The sequence below is a fragment of the Oreochromis niloticus genome, linkage group LG4 (assembly GCF_001858045.2).
Source record: "Oreochromis niloticus isolate F11D_XX linkage group LG4, O_niloticus_UMD_NMBU, whole genome shotgun sequence".
In the NCBI taxonomy this organism is placed as follows: domain Eukaryota; kingdom Metazoa; phylum Chordata; class Actinopteri; order Cichliformes; family Cichlidae; genus Oreochromis; species Oreochromis niloticus.
In genome coordinates this window covers 9,615,162-9,634,823 of record NC_031969.2, presented here as the reverse complement: position 1 = coordinate 9,634,823, position 19,662 = coordinate 9,615,162, and the positions used below count along the sequence as shown (strand labels likewise).

General features: G+C 43.4%; 1 protein-coding gene and 1 long non-coding RNA gene across 2 annotated transcripts in view; both read left to right on the top strand.

The window, feature by feature from the left end:
• The first annotated feature begins 3,773 nt into the window (after positions 1 to 3,773).
• The window catches only part of LOC100698838 (phospholipase B-like 1), a 56,396-nt gene continuing 40,507 nt past the window's right edge, over positions 3,774 to 19,662 (top strand). The window contains exons 1-5 of the mRNA XM_019358183.2: positions 3,774 to 3,924; positions 5,723 to 5,945; positions 6,223 to 6,306; positions 9,100 to 9,241; positions 9,730 to 9,870. Of these exons, the coding sequence (XP_019213728.1) occupies positions 3,855 to 3,924; positions 5,723 to 5,945; positions 6,223 to 6,306; positions 9,100 to 9,241; positions 9,730 to 9,870 (660 nt within the window). The 5' untranslated portion in view covers positions 3,774 to 3,854. The remainder of the gene's footprint in view (positions 3,925 to 5,722; positions 5,946 to 6,222; positions 6,307 to 9,099; positions 9,242 to 9,729; positions 9,871 to 19,662) is intronic.
• On the top strand, positions 13,972 to 14,967 carry LOC112846760 (uncharacterized). Its single transcript, XR_003219904.1, has 2 exons — positions 13,972 to 14,268; positions 14,930 to 14,967. It is a non-coding gene; the product is annotated as an uncharacterized LOC112846760 (long non-coding RNA).

Sequence of the window (19,662 nt, the reverse complement as noted above, 5' to 3'; positions counted from 1 at the left end):
AAATTATGACGTTGGGGACAGGGAACTGTTAGCTATTAAGCTCGCCCTAGAAGAATGGCGTCACTGGCTGGAGGGCGCTGCCCAGCCGTTTGTAGTTTGGACAGACCATAAAAATTTAGAATATATCCGGTCAGCAAAGCGGCTTAATGCCCGCCAGGCTAGGTGGGCCCTGTTTTTCACAAGGTTTCAGTTTACCATAACCTACAGGCCAGGTTCCCGCAACACCAAACCCGACGCTCTCTCTCGTCAGTTCACTGCCTCCGAGGAGACTGCTCGAGACTCTCCCATCATTCCCCCCTCGTGTGTCATTGGGGTCCTGACGTGGGAGGTTGAATCAGCGATCAGGGAGGCCCAACGAACAGAACCAGACCCAGGAACGGGTCCTCCTGGACTACTCTTTGTGCCCTACTCTGTCCGGTCACAGGTGATACATTGGGCACACACAGCAAAGTTCACCTGCCACCCGGGGGTCCACCGCACTGTCTCACTCCTTCAGCGCTTCGCTTGGTGGCCCTCCCTCATCAAGGATGTCCGTGAGTACATAGCAGCGTGTCCAGTCTGTGCTCAGAATAAAGGTGTTAATCAGCCATCCTCTGGTCTCCTTCAGCCCCTGCCTACGCCTAGCCGCCCCTGGTCCCACATTGCTGTCAATTTCGTCACGGGCTTGCCACTTTCGTCAGGTAACTCTGTCATTCTGACTGTCATTGATCGTTTCTCTAAAGCCGCTCACTTTGTCGCCCTTTCCAAGCTTCCCACGGCCCTGGAAACCGCCCAGCTCCTGACGAACCACGTCTTCCGTCTCCATGGAATTCCGGCGGATATAGTCTCGGACAGGGGTCCGCAATTCACGTCTCGCGTATGGAAGGAGTTCTGTTCCTCCCTGGGAGCTCAGGTCAGTCTATCCTCTGGCTTTCACCCACAGACAAACGGCCAAACGGAGCGAGCCAATCAGGAGCTCGAGGCGGCCCTCCGGTGCGTGGCGTCCACCCATCAGACCACCTGGAGCGAGCAGCTCCCTTGGATCGAGTACGCCCACAATAGCCTCACCTCCTCGGCCACCAGAGTGTCCCCTTTTGAGGCGTCTCTGGGTTTCCAACCTCCTCTGTTTCCGGCTGTAGAGGGTGAGCATTTCGTACCTTCTGTCCAGCAGCACATCCGGAGGTGTCGGCGCGCTTGGAGGGCCACACGGGCAGCCCTTCTCCGCACGGCCGAGCGGAACAAGCGTCTGGCGGATCGCCACAGGACCCCGGCACCTGTTTATGCGCCCGGACGAAAGGTTTGGCTGTCGACCCGATTCGTTCCGCTTAGAGCAGAGTCTAAGAAACTGTCTCCTACCTTTATTGGTCCCTTTGTGATTGACTCTCTGGTGAACCCGGTGTCGGTCCGCCTTAAGCTGCCCCGGAACATGCGGATCCACAATGTCTTTCACGTCTCTCAGGTGAAGCCCTGTCTTTCCAGCCCCCTGTGCCCTCCTTCCAGGCCCCCTCCACCCGCCCGGGTCATCGATGGCCATCCGGCCTTCACCATCTCGCGCATCATGGATGTCCGGCGCAGGGGGCGTGGTTTGCAGTACCTGGTGGATTGGGAGGGCTACGGCGTGGAGGAGCGGTCTTGGATCCCGCGTGCGGCCCTCCTGGACAGGAACATGGTGCGGGCGTTCCATGACGCTCATCCTGAGAAGCCTGGGGGTCGCCGGGAGGCTCCCGTTGGGGGGGGGGGTACTGTCACGGCCTGGAGGTTCTGCTGGTCGCTGATCAGCTGTCTCTGCCTCTTTTCTCTCTCTCTCTCTCTCTCTCTCTCTCGCCAGGGCTGAACTCATTATGGGTTCACGCCCTTGGCCCACGCCCTTGGAGGAAGAAACACCTGTGCCTCATCAGTGTGGAGGATATTTAAGCCCGGAAGCAACGGCTGTTCTTCGCTGGATCGTTGTGAGAATCGCGTCAGTGAAAGTCAAGCGTCTGAGCAAGTATCTTCCCCTATGTGTGTGTTTGGAATCTAACGAGTGTCTCTTTATGTACAGACTCCCTGGACTGTTTCCCTGGTGTTCGAGTGGATTTGTGTTTGGACTGTGTGGAGAGAGACGAGCGTGTTCCCCTGGATTTTCCCCCCGGAGCCCTGCCCCCCTCACCTTTTGTATATAGCACTGCCCCGCACCTTTGTAGATAGCACTGCCCCGCATCTGTGTATATACACTCACTGGACTTTGTTCTTCAATAAATTCTCTTGTGTGCATCATCCCGGAGTCCTGCGCGTGAGTCCACCTTATACTCCGTGACAGACCTCTCTTTGATTTTACTTTAACTGGCACGATGGCAAGCTTAGAATCTCATTCACTGGCCCCAGTAAGACCACTAGTCTGGATTGTAACATGATTGTTATCTGCCTCATTATCAGGTTTGGCTTCGTTCTTCTCCTTGTGGTGGATATGGAGTATACATGCATGTCTGAAATCACAGGTTTTACATGAAAGACGTTTTCTGCATTCTTTGCTGATGTGCCCAGTATACAAACAGCCAAAACGGATGCCATTCCTTTTAAGAAATGAAATCTTCTCATTATGAGGTTTCTTATCAAGCAGAGCACATGACTCCAGTGTGTGTCCGCCTTTGCAGAACAAACAAGCCTTCACAGTACTGTGGCGATCTTGAGCCCCTGTTTGATTCTGTCTCTCAACATCAGAGTTGTACCAAAGCTACTTCTTTTAGCTCTCGGATGTGGCGAACGTTTCCCTCCATTGCTGCCCTTGGCTGTTATATATGTTGCTGGAACATCACATAGATTTCCAAAGATGGAATCTGTAGCAATTTTAACTTGGTGCTCAAGGAATGAAACAATCTCCCACGCAAACACGGGGAGAACATAACAGCTTGTGATCCACTCATTTTAAGCATTAAACATAAGGAGCATGCCAAAATCCAAAATAAAGGCAACAGCAATTCCTTCAAACTCAGTTGAACACCTGCAGAGCCACAGGACACACAAGCACACCCACCAAATCCAACAACAAACATAGCGGGGGCGTGTCACAACATCATCTTCGGGTGGTCGGAATCCAAACTGAGTTCAAACAAGCAATACGCAACACAAAACACAGGCTACACACCACTGTCATCTTCTCTTTCTCTGTCAGACAAGCCACTTTTGTGGGTGTAATGGCGACGGTGCATGACCTTGCATCAGTTTTTAATCTGCACTGATTGCGGGAAGCTCCATTGTCGTCTCCTTTTTGCTGACAAATGTTGGTGACTGTCAAATCTTTGAGTCGCCGAGCAGCTGAATAGGGAAATAATGTTGCCTGCTGTTAAAAAAAATTACTCACAGTTCCCATTTAAAACTCCTTTATTTGTTATCAAAATTCCTTAAAATCAATTGAAAAACAGTGATCAAACATTCCAGGTTTGAGCAGTCAGCAAAATTCGAGTTCCCCCATCACCCACTCATTCAGAAAAATTCCCTCGGGAGTCGAACAGGTGATATAGTAATCACTACTACTATTGCCAATACCACATGACCCAAAGCTACGCCTATCCACAACACCAAAGATCGTGGGTTCGAGTCCCATCTAGGGTGGGAAGTTCTTTTGTTTCTTTCCTTGTCCCAAAACTAAAAATCATGCGCACTTTTTTACTAATTATCTTAGTTGTTCCAGTAGCTTGTCTCGAACTGTTTTCTGTATGAACACTGTTCCCTTTTTACCGCTCCTGGCCGCAGCCAATCAGGAAACGCTGAACTGGCATCACCTTTGGACTTTCCCTGAGTAGAAAACACAGATATCCTCTTTACCTGTGCCACATCTATTCGAACCATTTCTTTGTCCCGCAGCAGTTTTAGTTTTTAGCTCCATTCTCGCAGACATGTCTTCACTAAACTGGTTACATGTCTGTCTCTTATTCAGCGTGGCTGCGACCTTCAGCTCTGCTGACAGTAAGTAGGACGAGTCCATGAGAAATCATGAGTGATTGTGTAAGGATCTGAAGAATCAGAATCAGAATGTCTTTATTGTCATTGTCGCAGGTACAACAAAATTAAAAGTGGTCTCCGATCAGTGCATCATCCATAGAAATATAAAAATATAAATAAAAACAATGACATTTAATTAAATCAATAAATAAAACACTTAAAGTGCTAATAAGAATAGTATGAGCAAACATTCACATACATTCCCACACACATGCTTCAGTCAGTGCATAAATCATTTCAAGAGTGGTGTGATGGACATTTTTTTTAGTAGCAGCATTCAGACATGTTATTGCGGTTGGGTAAAAGCTGTGTTTGACTCTATTTGTCCTTACACTGATTGCTCTGTACTGTGTGCCCGAGGGCAACAGTTCAAACAGGGAGTGGTGTGAGGTGATCTATTAATCCTGCGTGGTGTTAATGACCCCTTGGAGTTCTTTTCTCTGAGCCACTGTGCAGCTAGTGAACCAGATGCATATGCAATAGGTTAGTACACTCTGGATGGTGGCTCTGTAGGAGGACACCAGCAGTGTTGGGAAGGTTGATTTTAAAATGTATTCCACTACAGATTACATGCCCCAAAATGTATTTTGTAATGTATTCTGTTACGTTATTCAATGACACTGAAATATTCTGACGACTTTGTATTACTTAATATATTTAAGTAATCCAAAGTCGTCAAAGTCGTCAATAACCTGTAGTTTTAAAAACTACAGGTTATTGGTATGGCGAAGGTTATTCGCCATACCATTTCCAACTAGATTTTTAAATCTAATATATAATGAGTAACAGTAGGGTGGACATTAATTAAGTGTGCACTGCATTGATCTCATATATAAAACAGGTCCGCTGCATTAGGATGTGGTCGTATGTAAACAGCTGTTATTATGACAACGGTGAACTCCCTTTGCATTTGTCAAACAATCCGTTGGTTTCATTCTTTCAGGAATGAAGTGGTGGTTGATTTCCAGTGTCCGTGCTGCTTGTATGAATGTGCTGTACAGATACTTTATGTCAGCTGTTAGTGTTGGGTCTGTGTTTCCACATGCCCCGCTAGTTTAGAGACTTATTCCTCATGAAGAACAGAAAACAAGACAGAACATCTTCAACCGGCTTTTTAACTCGCTAACGAGGGAAGTTTGGGTCAGAACCAGCTCTTGGAGCTCACGCTCCTCACCTGACCCCAGCCCAAATCCTTCAAAGAGCAGCTTCCCTCGCAGCTATTTATTCCCATGACAGTTACAATACACAATACAACACAACACAAGCACCTCCCACCGTAAAACCCCCCAATGGTTCTAAGACAAGGCACTATGTGTGTGTGTGTATTGGGGGTGCGTTTGTGGGACCTCCTGCTGACCAAAAGTATCATAAAAGCAGGAAGCTTACAACACAAGAAACAGATCTTTCACATAGGATGTATCTACAATAAAACCTCCCCCAGCCCAGAGTGGCTGGAGAGGTGGTCAGAGACAAAGGAATGTCTTGATCCTATAGATTGAACTAAGACTTTCAAATTTAAGAAACACAAGGACAACATTCAATAATTAGACTCAACAGTTAGGTTTTAAGTTGTTTTGGAGACTGAGTGAAGTGAAGTGTTTCATGCAGGGTGATCCCTAACCTGACATTTAACTTTCATTTTTGTTTGCATCCATTAAATCATCACAGCCAATACTGAGGGGAAAAAATCCCTAAAAGTAAAGGAGCTGGAATTTGTGGCACCCTTTTTGTTAATATTTTCATTATGTTGATGTCTTCTCAGAGCTGACAGCAGCCACTGTGTACTGGGACCCTGATCAAAAGCTTGTCAAGCTAAAGGAGGGGGTGATGGAGGTCGAGGGGGATGCTTACGGGTTCCTGAATAACACCCTATCCAGTACAGGCTGGAGTGTCCTTGAGATCCGAGCAGGGTATGGAGAGACTCCTGAAACGGATGAGATCACTTTCTTCCTGGCTGGCTACCTCGAAGGTTTCCTGACTGCCCAGTAAGTGCTGTCAGTTCTTATTACAACCTTATTTATTTCATTCAAATTCTGAGTCTGGACATTTTGTATTCATTCTTATACTTGTACTCATTCTTCTTTGCCTCTGTCAGTGCGCCCCAGGGCAGCTGTGGCTACAATGTAGCTTGCCATCACTAGTGTGTGAATGTGTGTGAATGGGTGGATGACTGAATGTAGTGTAAAGCGCTTTGGGCTCCTTAGGGACTAAGTAAAGCGCTATACAAATGCAGGCCATTTACCATTTACCATTCTTCCCTAGGCAGATGATGGACCACTACACCAACACATACCCGCAGCTAATCACCGACCCAAAGATGCTCGGCCCAGTTCAGAAATTTATAGAGTGAGTCTGTTCCCTTTTCCTTTTAGAGTTACAACTAGAGCAGCGGAAATGTCACATACACTTCACAATCTGTCATCTTTCATATCCTCTTCTGAAAAAAAGTTCAACCAAACATTTAAGTGCTCTCAGTGTTGGCATTCAGCCACTCTTGACCACACCTGTGGTCAAGAGGTGTGGGAGAGATATAGGCAAGGTGCAGGTGGGGGAGAGATATAGGAGAGGTAGAGAATGAGCTTAACCTGGGTGTCTATTGTCTTGTGTAGTTTGGAAGATGATTGGATGATGGCTCGGGTGGGCTGCCCTAGGTTCTGTGGGGCTTGGCGGTGCTGCTGCCATGGGCCCTGGTCCGGATGGGCCTGTGCCCCCTTGCCCTGGTGGATTCCAGAGAGTAGGGGTGCCTACTGGGGTCAGCGGGGGAGCTGGCCCCAGGGAGGTGCTACTTGCCCCTCCCTTTCCTTCCCTCCCCATCCCCATCCCCAACTGCCTCCCTCTTCCCGCTCCACCACACCCACCCACACATGCAGGGCATTGGGGTGCAGGTGTGTCACCAGGGTGCAGGGGAGGCATTCCCCCCTCTGTCTCCTTCTGGCCACCTGTGCCTTAATTTTATTCCACAACCTAGACATCTACATTACTCACACTCTCATAACACATACATATAGGGTCTTGGGGGTGTCCAGAGGACGGTCTGTGTATTCAACCTCACCTCTGGCACCGGTGCCGACCTCTCAGTTTCAAATGCACATAGACACTGAGTCTAAGGAGCTTGGAAAGAAAAGCGTCTGGACTTCTTCTCGTCTCCTCCTCTTCTCGAGAAGACTTCTCCTTGACTTCTCCTTGAGAAGACTTCTCCTTGACTTCTCCTTGAGAAGACAGATGGTTTGAAAGAGGAGTAAAAGAGGCCATTTATGTCCACTGTGTCCACTGTGAGCGACCATCTTTGAACAGAGGCGGTGGCTTACGACACCAACTGTCTGCCATCTATAATCCAGTTTTGAGATCCCTTCCCAGATGCCTTAACGCCCACTCACACCCTGGGCCATCTGACCTCAGGAAATCACATGATAGGGTGGGGCTAGGTTTCACAATGAGCTCACCCGAAACCCTGGCTGATTGTGACCTACATCCATTTTCACGCCTTGGCTCATGTGATTAGGTAGAGGATCATCAGGGGGTCCTTTGTCCCTCCTTGGGGGAATACTCCCACAGGGTTTAAATCTGGGACTCTCCACCATTTGACCCTAGAACTGAAAAAGCTTCTCGAATGAGAGGTGAAACGTCTTCAAGCAACTTAAAGAAGTCCAGGTGCTTTTCTTTCCAAGCTCCTTAGATTACGATGACCTGGATGACTGAGAACCTTCACAGACATGTAGACATTGAGGGTTCTCGGGAGGGGCCGTGCTGACACCTGCTGCTCTCTGGCCGTGTTTTAAATGCACTTTAAAACAACACGCAGCAACACTACATGTGAGCGGGCGGAGGGAGGTATGGGGTCTTCACACACACCCGTTTCTAGGTTAGCCATCGGAGGGGCTGGGAGGTGGAGCTGGCCATCCGGTTGGGGTCTGGGATACAGGGCCCTCACCAGTACTGCGGAGCTGGGGACGGTCTGCTTGTCTCCACCCCAGGGAAAAAGGTAACATCTCCTGGGTCTAGATGCGGTTTCCCCCTCTGGGGGTGAGGGTACCTGGACCTGGGGTATAGAGTATGTTTGGGGAGTGTGATTGTGTGTACAGTGTCCATTTGTGCCTGTTTCGGGGTTGGGTGAATGACGAGTATTTGTATATGTGTGCATGATGGTGGGAATGCATGTTTGTGTCTGTGTGGGCTGTATGTCTGCGTCTATATGTCAGGTTAGGTCTTAGACTCCACTTCTCTGGGAACATCTCAGGCCCTCCAAGGTATCAAGGCATATCTCCCCTCACCAGACTCCCTGCCGGTGGCTGATGCCCTCAGACATTGGTGTGTTGGTGGTCCTTGGTTTCCGGGGCTGCGCACTCAGGTATGTACCGGCTCACTCCCGGTGGCTGCTTGGCAGGGCCTGGCACCTGTGGCTCAGTCGGGCCTCTTCTGGGGCCTGGGGCTCGGTCCACTCTGGAGCAGCTGGCTGCCGGCAGAGCCCGTGGGCATGTTACTGCAGCCCCCTCTGGCTTCTAGTCCTGGATCTCCTTCATGCCTGCTTCATGCCCTGGGGGGCGGGGCTATGGCTCCCCACACCCTCTAGCAGATCGTTAAATGGAGAAACCTTTTGAATTCAAGCACTCTCATCCACACAGGTGTGCACACAGTTGTACACACGGGTGTTCACAAACACAAACTACTCCTTTCTTAGCTGCTACCCCAAAGCACATTGTGCGCTGTCAGTATTGCGTGCTGCACAATAACATTCAATATTTAGTATTTACTGTTGTTTACACTTGGCCAGATTATTGAGATAGTTTTGTGTTTATTATGTTGCTCTCTTTTTTTGCTTCTTTCCTTTTCTTCTCTTCAAATGGACCAATTCGGCAAGGCTGTGGTGATCTACTTGGCAAAGTAAATCCGTTGGACATCTTTCTTGGTCTTCAGAAAATAATTCTGATGGATAAAGAACCAATCGGGATGTGCGAGGAAAAAAAAAGACCACAACAGACCTTAGAGAAGTTCACCCCTAACACTTATAATGTTGCAGAATAAAGAACAGTTTTGATCGTGTTTTTCTAATGATGCAGTGTTACGGTGGGGTTTTTATATAGTAGCATTTATCTGTTCAGTTGCATGTCAGTCGTCTAATTATGATTCTTGTACGTTCAGGGAGCAGGACTCATGGGTCAGACAGCAGGTGAAAGGGAACAAGAGCTCCGATCCTCTGTGGAAACACACCGGCTTCATTGTGGCTCAGCTGGACGGATTGCAGGCAGGAATGGCAGCTTGGGCTGAGAAGCAAGGGAAGAAGGTAGGATAGCCATGTGGCAGGATTTTTGTCCCACAAAAACACAACAAAAAGACAAGAACGGTGAAAAAAAAACCAACTAACAAATAAATCTGCAGTCTGAAATGCAGAAGCATCAACCAACAATTTCATATCAGGTTTCACAGGCTAAAGTCATGTTAAATATAAAAAGTAGAAGTAATAGTACTTAAGAAGATTTTTATAAATATGCTATAGAGCCAATAGTGTTATATTAATGGCAGTAGCAGTAATACTACATACCAGCAGTTATGAATTCAAATAATTATTTTATTTGCTTAAAGGATCGACTTTCATTTGCTGTAAGATGTGAAAGGACTTTTTATGTTTTCTTTTCTCATAATTAATTATTTTGTAGCTTTTATTCTGTATGTTTTTGAGGTTTTTTGATAAATAGTTGTCTCACTTCAGGGGCAGCAGCAGTGTTTGTTTGCATTTGCTGACCAGCTGTTTATCTGTTGTCCTTCTCAAAGCCGCTGACGCTGTTTGACGTCCAGTTCCTGAACTCTGCGGGAGACCTGCTGGATCTGATCCCAGCCCTGGTCCCCAGCTCCTACCCTTCACCCAGAGACTTCAAACTTCCAGGGATGGGCCACTGCTCTGCACTCATCAAGGTCAGAGGTCAAAACACAACTTAATCACAGACTGTATATAAAAGATGGATATGGAGACCAAAAGTGAAGCTTGTGATGCCTTAAATCAACACATTCTTTCTTCTGGTTGCAAAAGGAAGTCTGACTTTGAAGAAGCATCTGATCTATGAACTCAGAAAACATCTTACTGATAAGTTCCTCCTCTCAGCGGCTGGTTTCAAGTCTTGGTGGATACATCAAAATGTTCCATAAAATGAGCAGTTAAGTTTACTTTATGAAGATGTGGTGTCTCCTCTTGCTCATCAAGTTTGAGGAGGAAAAAATATGGCAACCGATAAAATGCCAGAACTAGAGTTGGATGTCTCGAGACCAAGACCACTTTTACGTGGTCTTGGTCTCGACGGACTTTGGCCTTGGTCTAGTCTTGGTCTCGCTGTCTCGGTCTTGCTGTTTCAGATCGACATAGTGGTCCGTTGATTTGGAGTCAACCATCGGCGGAGCGGGGGGTTGGCTTACTGGGCTTAAGCCCGGATCATTTTTTCAGAAGCCCGGGGTCTTTTGCAGTGTAATTTCTTTCATAGTTAGAGGCCTGACTGGCAACTGTATAAAACAAAAACTACACACAATATATGAAGCACATAGCGCACAGTCGTAAATTCCCCCTAATTTTGGTATGAGCCGAGCTCAGACATTGGGCGACTGAGCACAGCACTCACGCATGTAAACGAGGGGAGAGAAGCTGCTGCCTGCTAGCAGTGTTGCCAACTTAGCGATTTTGTCGCTATATTTAGAGAGTTTTCAGAGCCCCTTAGCGACTTTTTTTTCTAAAAAGCGACTAGCGACAAATCTGGCGATTTTTTCTGGTGTTATTGGAGACTTATGTATGACGACTTTTTGATGTGAAAGCGCGTATCGCTTTTACTCTCAACAAGCAGCGGGTGCTGCCGTGGGCACCTCGCCCTTTCCAAAGCGCTGACGGGCGGAGGATAGTCCTCCCCCAGCTGCTATCAGGTCAGGAGATGTTCACACCTATGCGTCCAAACTGCAAATGAATCGCGCATGAGCGAAGCCGCCGCTCCCGCACTGACTGTAACGCAGTCAGTTCTTCTTTTACTGTTATGCTGTTTTGTGGATCACAAGGTTTAAAACTACTTATAAACACACACACACACACACAAAGTAACTCCACCAGAGTGCCTATTTCGGGTCACTTTTGCCGGTCCAAGCCCGGATAAAGGAGCAGGGTTGGAATTGTGACATTAAAAAAACAATAATTGCTAAAAGAAATTTAATTTGTAGTTCTAAATAAACTCTAAATGCATTTAGGACGTTTTTTACTCACTTTATGTCTCTTCCACGATGTTATTTCTCTCTCCAACAACATAGGTTACAATTACATTAGCATGACCAATTATGCAAATTAGGCGATGACGTCATTTAGCAACTTCTAGCGACTTTTAGGACAACCAATAGCGATTTTCCTTACTGAGGAGTTGACAACACTGCCTGCGAGTTTGCTGTTGGAGAAGTGCAGACAGGCAGACAGAGGAGAGCTTAAGTTTGACCAGGTACCAAAGCAAATAATTCGTACTGTACAAATAATGTAAATATGACGGTGTATCACAAAAGATTGATGTCAAACTGATCACTTGACCCATATTACCTTACTTGCTCTTTGAGTGAATCAACAAATGGTGAAATGAAAAGCCGAACAACAATGCTGGTTTTTTTAGAGAGTCTTAGCTTACATGTGTATTTATTCATATTTTCAGTTGTTACCCTCCACAGCTAAACAAAGCACTCTAAATCGGTTTCAGTTATGTACTGATGTACACAACAATGGACATAAGGGGCTCAGGTAGATGTTATTAAGTGTGCCTATGCCAAGACGCACACTTATTACTATTCATCGGATTTATTAAGTGTGCCTATGCCAAGAGGCACACTTATTACTATTCGTCGGATTTATTAAGTGTGCCTATGCCAAGAGGCACACTTATTACTATTCGTCGGATTTATTATTGTGTGGATGCCTCAAGGCATCCACACTATTGAGTTCCTGTTCTAGGGCATCCACACTATTGAGTTCCTGTTTCTCTTTATTCTTTATTGTGTGGATGCCCTCAAAGGGCTTCCACACTATTGAGTTCCTGTTTCTCTTTATTCTTTATCTTTATTATTCTTCTAGTTGCTCCGTTTTTTATTAATCTATTACAATCCTGCAAAGTTTTATGATCATAGTATAGTATATGTCCTAAAACATAGTATTTCTGCCAAATCATAGTATTTGTCCCAAAGCATAGTATTTCAACAAAATCACAGTATTTCTGCTATGTTATAGTATTTGTGCTTGTAGAAAAGCCTGTGTTAGTGTGAGCTACATTACCCAGCAGCCTCTGAGCAGTGAGGGGATTCATGGGACTTCTAAGCTAGATGGTCTTCCTTTGTTCCTGTGCTAACGATTGAGGAGAGAGCTGTTGGGAAGGGGAGCAAATAGCCCATCCTGTATTTGTTGGGGATGGTGTGTGTCACATAAATGTGAGTTAATGTTCCATGCTTAAGATGTTTACCCTGCTACTTGTGTGTATTGGTTTTAGTTACCTTTAGCGTATGTGCTAGTTAGCGATAGCTATGGCAGCCCAGTTATTTTGATTGTTTTGGGCTTGTTCCTGCTTTGTTTCTTTGTTCCTGCAAATTTATGTGAATTTGTACACTGTAATATCGCTGTATTACGTAGTGGCTAAGTAGGAGGCTGACTGTTACTAAGTGCATCAGTGTACATAGGTCATCTCTTGTGTTGGAGTGCCCTCTTAAGGTGCCTTTTGGGTAGTGGTTTAGTAAATGTGAACACTGCACAAAGTGGTATCAGACTGGTTTGTAGTGGAGGAATTTGTTGCCAGTTTCTTTAATCTTTAATCTGTATTCATGTTGTAATGTATACCCTGTTCTTAATCATAGAAACCACACCATATCACCCCTCCACATCCTCCTACTGTATGCCATATCTCCCTGTAACATCCATCAGACTGCCAATAAACTCCACCTGTGGTAATCTAATCCCTGGATGTTAGCCTCTCCTTCTGACCGAGGATAGCTACTATTGCAGCACCACCCAGCATTAAACTGACGTACACCATTCTGTACAGTGCTAAATCATAGTGTTTGTGCCAAACAATAGCATTCACCCAAATAATAGTATTTCTGCTATGTTATATTATTACTGCTCATAGTATTTCTGCCAAATCATGGTGTATGTTCCAAAGCATAGTATTTCTTCCAAAACATAGTATTTCTTCCAAATCATAGTATAACTGCAAAATAAAAGTTTTTGAGCCAAAACATATTTTTTGTGGTAAAACATAGTATTTGTGCCAAATCATAGTATTTCTGCTAAATCTTAGTAATTTTGCTCAATGATAGATTTTCTGCTATGCTGTAGTACTTTTTGCTAGATTATAGTATTTCTGCTAAGTCAAAGTATTTCATGTAAATCATAGTATTTCTACCAAGTCCCAGTGTTTCTGCTAAATCATAAATCATACATAATGTTTCAGCACAAATTGTATGATTTGGCTCAAATACTATGATTTGGCAGAATTTTCTATGTTTCAGCACAAATGCTATGATTTGTAAGAAAAAATATTATTTAGTATAAATACTACGTTTTAGCAGAAATGTACGGTGGCCCCTAGAGACAAAGCACGTACAAACTCCAAAACACATGCAAACTCCAAAACACTTGCAAAATCCAAAACACTTGCAAACTCCAAAACACTTGCAAAATCCAAAACACTTGCAAACTCCAAAACACATGCAAACTCCAAAACACTTGCAAAATCCAAAACACTTGCAAACTCCAAAACACTTGCAAAATCCAAAACACTTGCAAAATCCAAAACACTTGCAAACTCCAAAACACATGCAAACTCCAAAACACTTGCAAAATCCAAAACACTTGCAAACTCCAAAACACATGCAAACTCCAAAACACTTGCAAAATCCAAAACACTTGCAAAATCCAAAACACATGCAAACTCCAAAACACTTGCAAATTCCAAAACACAACGGAAGTGCTCCAGGACGCTAGGGGCAGTGTTGAGCTTTTGTTACCTAGTAACTACACAAGCCAGGAAGTACCAATGACCGGATTTGGGCTCTATCCCAATTCAGGGTCTGCAGCCTTGAAGGCCACATTTTAAGGACGATTATGTCACAGCGACACGACGAAGGCTGTCCCAATTCAAAGGCTGCTCGAAATGCGGCCCTCAAATGCGTCCTTAATTTCCCTGAATTTTAAGGATGGGTCGGTGTAGCCTTCATGGCCCAACATATCCCAGATTTCATAGCGCGGCCGTGGTGTGGATAATTTTGCCGAAAAAAACGGCGGAAGCGGAGCCGCCAAAGAGTAAACTTTCAGAAGTAAGTACTGAATATTATGTCACTTATTTATGCGCAAATGTTTTTATAATGAAGAACATTAAAACATTACTGTTGGCCACATGTCAGCAAAGTTAAGTGACATTAGCGATGTTTGTACTAACTTGGTTTTAAAGCCTTTACTTCAAAATATATGCCGTTCAATAGTTGACTTTAATCTTACAGAGAATGTGATGATTTTATGGATAATTAAAGTCAGTCATATATCCACAAACACAACAAGCTGAAAGTCAGTGATGCTGCTCGGTTTGCAGTCCTGAATATGACGGCACAAGCAGGATTCACTGCATTGTTAATGTTAGCTATGTTATATTGCTACCTCTGTTCGGTGGTGTCGAGCCAAACGGACTTTAACGTGTGTTTGAACGAGCTGACGGTTCACTCGTTAAGCTGAAAGAAAGATGCTTTAATCACAGGAGTCACACATGTGTCCACTGTACCATCTGGAACTCTTCTTGTTTAGCACTCGTAATAACACAAACACTAAATCCTCCTTCTCTTGTGCTGTTTTGTAGCAGTGTGTACACCTGAGACTGTCACCTGTCTGTCTGTCCTGCACTCTCTCTCGGTTTCTTTCTCTCTGATTGTGGAATAAAAGTATGAACATGTATTTATAAGTTACACTTGTGTTTGAATCCTGCAGCTTATCACACATTTGATTTCCATGTGTGACAACTGCAAGTGTCCAGAGTGAGGACAGACTGAGGGACCCACTGCTGCACATCATCTGTGAGGCTTTGCACCCCTGATGATCCACCAGGACAAACTCAGCAGTGTGTGAGGAAGAGGAGGAGGAAGAGCCAGCAGCAGCTGACAGATGGAGAGAATAGACAGACTGTTCCCTGTTTGTGAAGGACTGCTAGGAAAGTTTAACATAACTAATTGTCTGTCCTGAATCAGTCTTATTAGGTAATGTTCAAATAATGTTATCATCCCAGTGTTTTCAGTGTGGGAGAAAGTACTCAGGGCCTTCAAGTTACACACTATGAAAGGCAGCAACAAGTTTAATATTCAGAAACCTAAAGTATGTATCAGCAGCAGAATGGAGCTAAAAATAAATGTTTGTTTCAGTTCTATGAAGCTTTGAGTATTTTGGATTAGTAGCACTGCTGTGTTTGTTGCATCATATTGCTGTAATTGTTTATATGCTTTATATATTCTGAGGTAAGTTGATCTATAGTGTTACATCATATTCTATAAGGATGTTATGTGTTTGTATACTTTCTGCCCAGTTTGACCCATTTAGCAGAAGTCAGCCTGTTTAAGGCTCTGATATCTATTCTGTATGACTTAAAGCAGTTATGACATGCTCTGATTTTCTCACCCAATAAAGGAATATTTAATATATCAGTCTACTCTTCATTTTATCAGAAACAGTTATCACAGTTTGTACATTTTCTTTTTATAAATATATGTAAGCAATGAGCCAAATTTAGCAATGCCAACATACTGAAGGAACAACATTTGTCTCTTATATATGATACACCTATATATACACTGTCAAAGATACTTCTCTTTGAGTGAAGATTTAAGGTGATAAGACATATAGATAACTGCAACTTGAATCTGTACTGAGGCTCAGTATTTGACACAGAGTTCATGTTCACTGCTGTAATAGCTAATAATGATTAATATAATAACTATAATATTGGCCATATTATATTTACATTACCAAAGTGATATGACTTTAGTCTCATGAACAACATTAGCTAATTGTTATTTACTAACTAATCTTAAATGACTGTTCATTACAGAAATGAAGCCCAAAAATCATGTTTTACAGTCCTGTGGTCTCAGCCTCAGATACTTATCAAATCACACAAAGCTCTTGTAGAAACAAACAAACAAATGAACAAAATATGTTCTCCTTCATTTCTGTCAAACAAAGTTGTATGACACGTTTCCAGCGGTTAGTATCATGGTTGCTAGGCAACCTGGGAAGCGCGACGGAGACTAGACCGTCCCATACAGACAAACTTGCCGTTGATTTTGCAAATTGAGCTCAACACTGCCCCTAGCGTCCTGGAGCACTTCCGTTGTGATTTGGAGTTTGCATGTGTTTTGGAGTTTGCAAGTGTTTTGGATTTTGCAAGTGTTTTGGATTTTGCAAGTGTTTTGGAGTTTGCAAGTGTTTTGGAGTTTGCAAGTGTTTTGGATTTTGCAAGTGTTTTGGAGTTTGCAAGTGTTTTGGAGTTTGCAAGTGTTTTGGATTTTGCAAGTGTTTTGGAGTTTGCATGTGTTTTGGAGTTTGTACGTGCTTTGTCTCTAGGGGCCACCGTAGAAATGCTATGTTTTAGCACAGATTCAGCTAACAACTATGATTTGTCACAAGTGCTATGATTTGGTACAAATACTGTGATTTGGCACAAACACTGTGATTTACCAGAAATACTGTGATTTGGCAGAAATACTATCATTTGGTTCAAATATTATGATTTAGAAGAAAGACTATGTTATATTATAAATACTATGTTCAAACTTTAAAAAAAATTCTGCTATTTCTGCTAATGTGTGCTATAAAATATGGACCTCAGATTCTTGTTAACACTCCATGGCAGAAATACATACAAGTACACAGCCTGATGAAGCAGACAGAGGCAGTACCTCTGATTGGTGAATTTGAGCAGAACCAGGTTGTTCTGCCTCTTTTCAGCAGAAATTCTGCTCATTCACCTCTTTGCAGCGCAACGTTCTGCTTCTTTCCCTCTTTTCTGCAGAAATTCTGCTGATTCACCTCTTTTCTGCAAAATTTTCAGCCTTTTCACCTTTTATCAGAACAATTCTCAGCAGCTGCTGCTCATTTCAGCAAAATTGTCGGTCTCTCCACCTCTTCATTTGGAGAATTAGTTTGGCTCAGTGAGATGAGTAGCTGCCTTGAGCCCAGGAGGGCCAGGTTCAAATCCTGCTCAGGGCAACATTTTTTTTTTTACCACCATACAACTTTTTGCAACTTTTCATCTTTTTCAGCTTTTCAGCAGACAGCTTCAGCGTTAAGGCATCCACACAGCATTTTCGCAGGAAATGCAAATTTTTCTAGTTCTTTATACTTTATTCTTCAAGTTGCCACTTTCTTTGCCGCTTAACTACTTCCTCAGTTTTTGTGCTATTTTCTCAGTTCAAATTTCACAATATTCTGCTGTTTCTACTCATTCGTGCTATGTCTTTTTGTACTTTTAACTATTATACTTTTTAAAATATTAAGCTTTTTATGCAATTTTTTGTCCTATTGAAATGAATGGGAAACTTCCACAATTCTGCTAAAACTTGCTTGTTTTTGAAACTTAACTACTTCCTCATACTTTCACCTAGAAACTCCATTCAAACTTTAAAATGTTTTCAAGTTATTGGGCTATTCCTGTATGAGTCAGCTTTTTCAGATCTTCTTCTGTTTTAATCTTATCCCTCTTTAAGTTTTCAGTTGCAAAATTGTGATTTTTCAGAAAATACATGCGTTGCTATGGTTGCTATGCAATTAACTCAGAGTGAGGGCTGGCCTGTTCTGAACTTTCTCTTCATGTCTGAACAACTTCTTGCTACTCGCTCAATTTCCACTCAACCCCCACAAATTATACATCAAAACGTAGGTATTTTTGCTGGCTTTCAGAAAATGTCACTATCACTGTTGTGGAAGTTACAGATTTTTATCAAATCGCCTCAAACCAACACAAGGTCTGAAAACGCTCCATTGAAAATCAATGGAGAGTGTGTTCAAAATCAGCGCTGGATTTCTCTAATGAGAGGCATTTTCAAATCGTCATATCTCTTTAACAAAACAAAGTTAGGACATGAGGCTTGTGCCAATATATCTTCAGACACTGCTGACACTCACAGTGGAAGCAGTTTTTACAATTATCTTACCGTTGAGCAATGAATTACGTTTGTTTGAGGGGTGGAAATCTGTCGTCCTCTCAGTTTTCAAACTCCGAAAATGAAGCCGTTTCTTCTCTCGTCATATCTCCGCGACGGAGGTACAAAGAGCTATGAAAATCTCAGTCAAAGTACACCAAAGAATTATGCTTCTATCCTACCTAGTTTTTGAGTTACACGACGTTTTGTAACTCCAAAAAACGGCATTTTTCGCCTCTCACCCCAATCTAATTCTGACTGCTCATGTCTCTGTTTTTCAGACACCTGCCCCCTTTTCAGGTGGCGCAATCAGTAATGACACGGCTCTGCAGCTCAAAGGTTGTGGGTTCAATCCCACCTTGTTCAATATGTTTTTTTCACTACAAAGTATTGAATTACTTGAATTACTTGAATTAGTATTACTAGCGATCAAAGATTTATGTAAATTTGACAAGCTGAATGCATTCTGTACTGTAAGGAGACTGGGCAAGGAGGAGATTGATTGACAATGGTTTACAGCCGATCAGGATGCAGAACAAAATGCGCTGAAAAACAACAACAACAAGAAAACTATGCAAAATTGCACCAAAAAAACATCTGCGAAACAGCAAGGTGTGAACAGTGAAGTGAGGGACCACTGTATATACTGTGTAAAAAATTGAAAAAAAAAAAACACTTGGTCTGCAAGGAATTTGAATGTAGTTGTTTGTTTGAACCCAAACAACCATCTCCTTCAGGCGGCTACCAAAGGTCAAGACTGACCAGAACAATTATTCTCCCTGATAAGAGGACTGTGTTTTCACTATCTGCTCCTATCCTTTTTGGTCACCTGCATCAGCTGGAGGACTGTTGACTTTTGCTTAACCGGGTGAAAGGACAGTCTCTCTCAAGTTGAACAGGATACACACACGCACTCAGAGTAAACCTGCTTTCATCTGTGATGTATAACATATGATTTTTAGTTACATTTTTTACCAAAGTCATTGCCCAGTTGTGTTTGTCCCATGTTAATTTTTTTTATATTGTCACTTTTTAACTTTCAGCAACTGTTAAATTTTAAATTCTATTTAACCAAGAAATTAAAACCAGTCTAATTCAAAGTAATCTTCTGGGAGGCAAGTTTAACTTTAGAATTATTTTATTAGACTAGTAATGTGTAGCCAATAAACTGGTAACTGATCATGTCAGACACTAAATACAGCAGTTATACTGCATTCAAAAGGATCAGACAACTAACTTATTTAACATTGTAGTAATCAGATGAAATTTACATTTATAGAGCAACAAACAATCTCATTCCACTAAATTACCCCATTTATGATTTTTTCCTCATAATTTTACATGTATATCTAAAATAATTTGAATTATGCTACACTTGACCTGGAGTTGAACACCCCTGAGCTAGGGTTTCTGAGTGACCGCCACAGCTTGGATTATGTATGTGAATTGGGAGGGGAAAAGCTGTGTCCCAAAGCGTAGGCTGCATCCACCAGAGGCCGTATTTGAAGGCCGATTACGTCACAGCCAGGC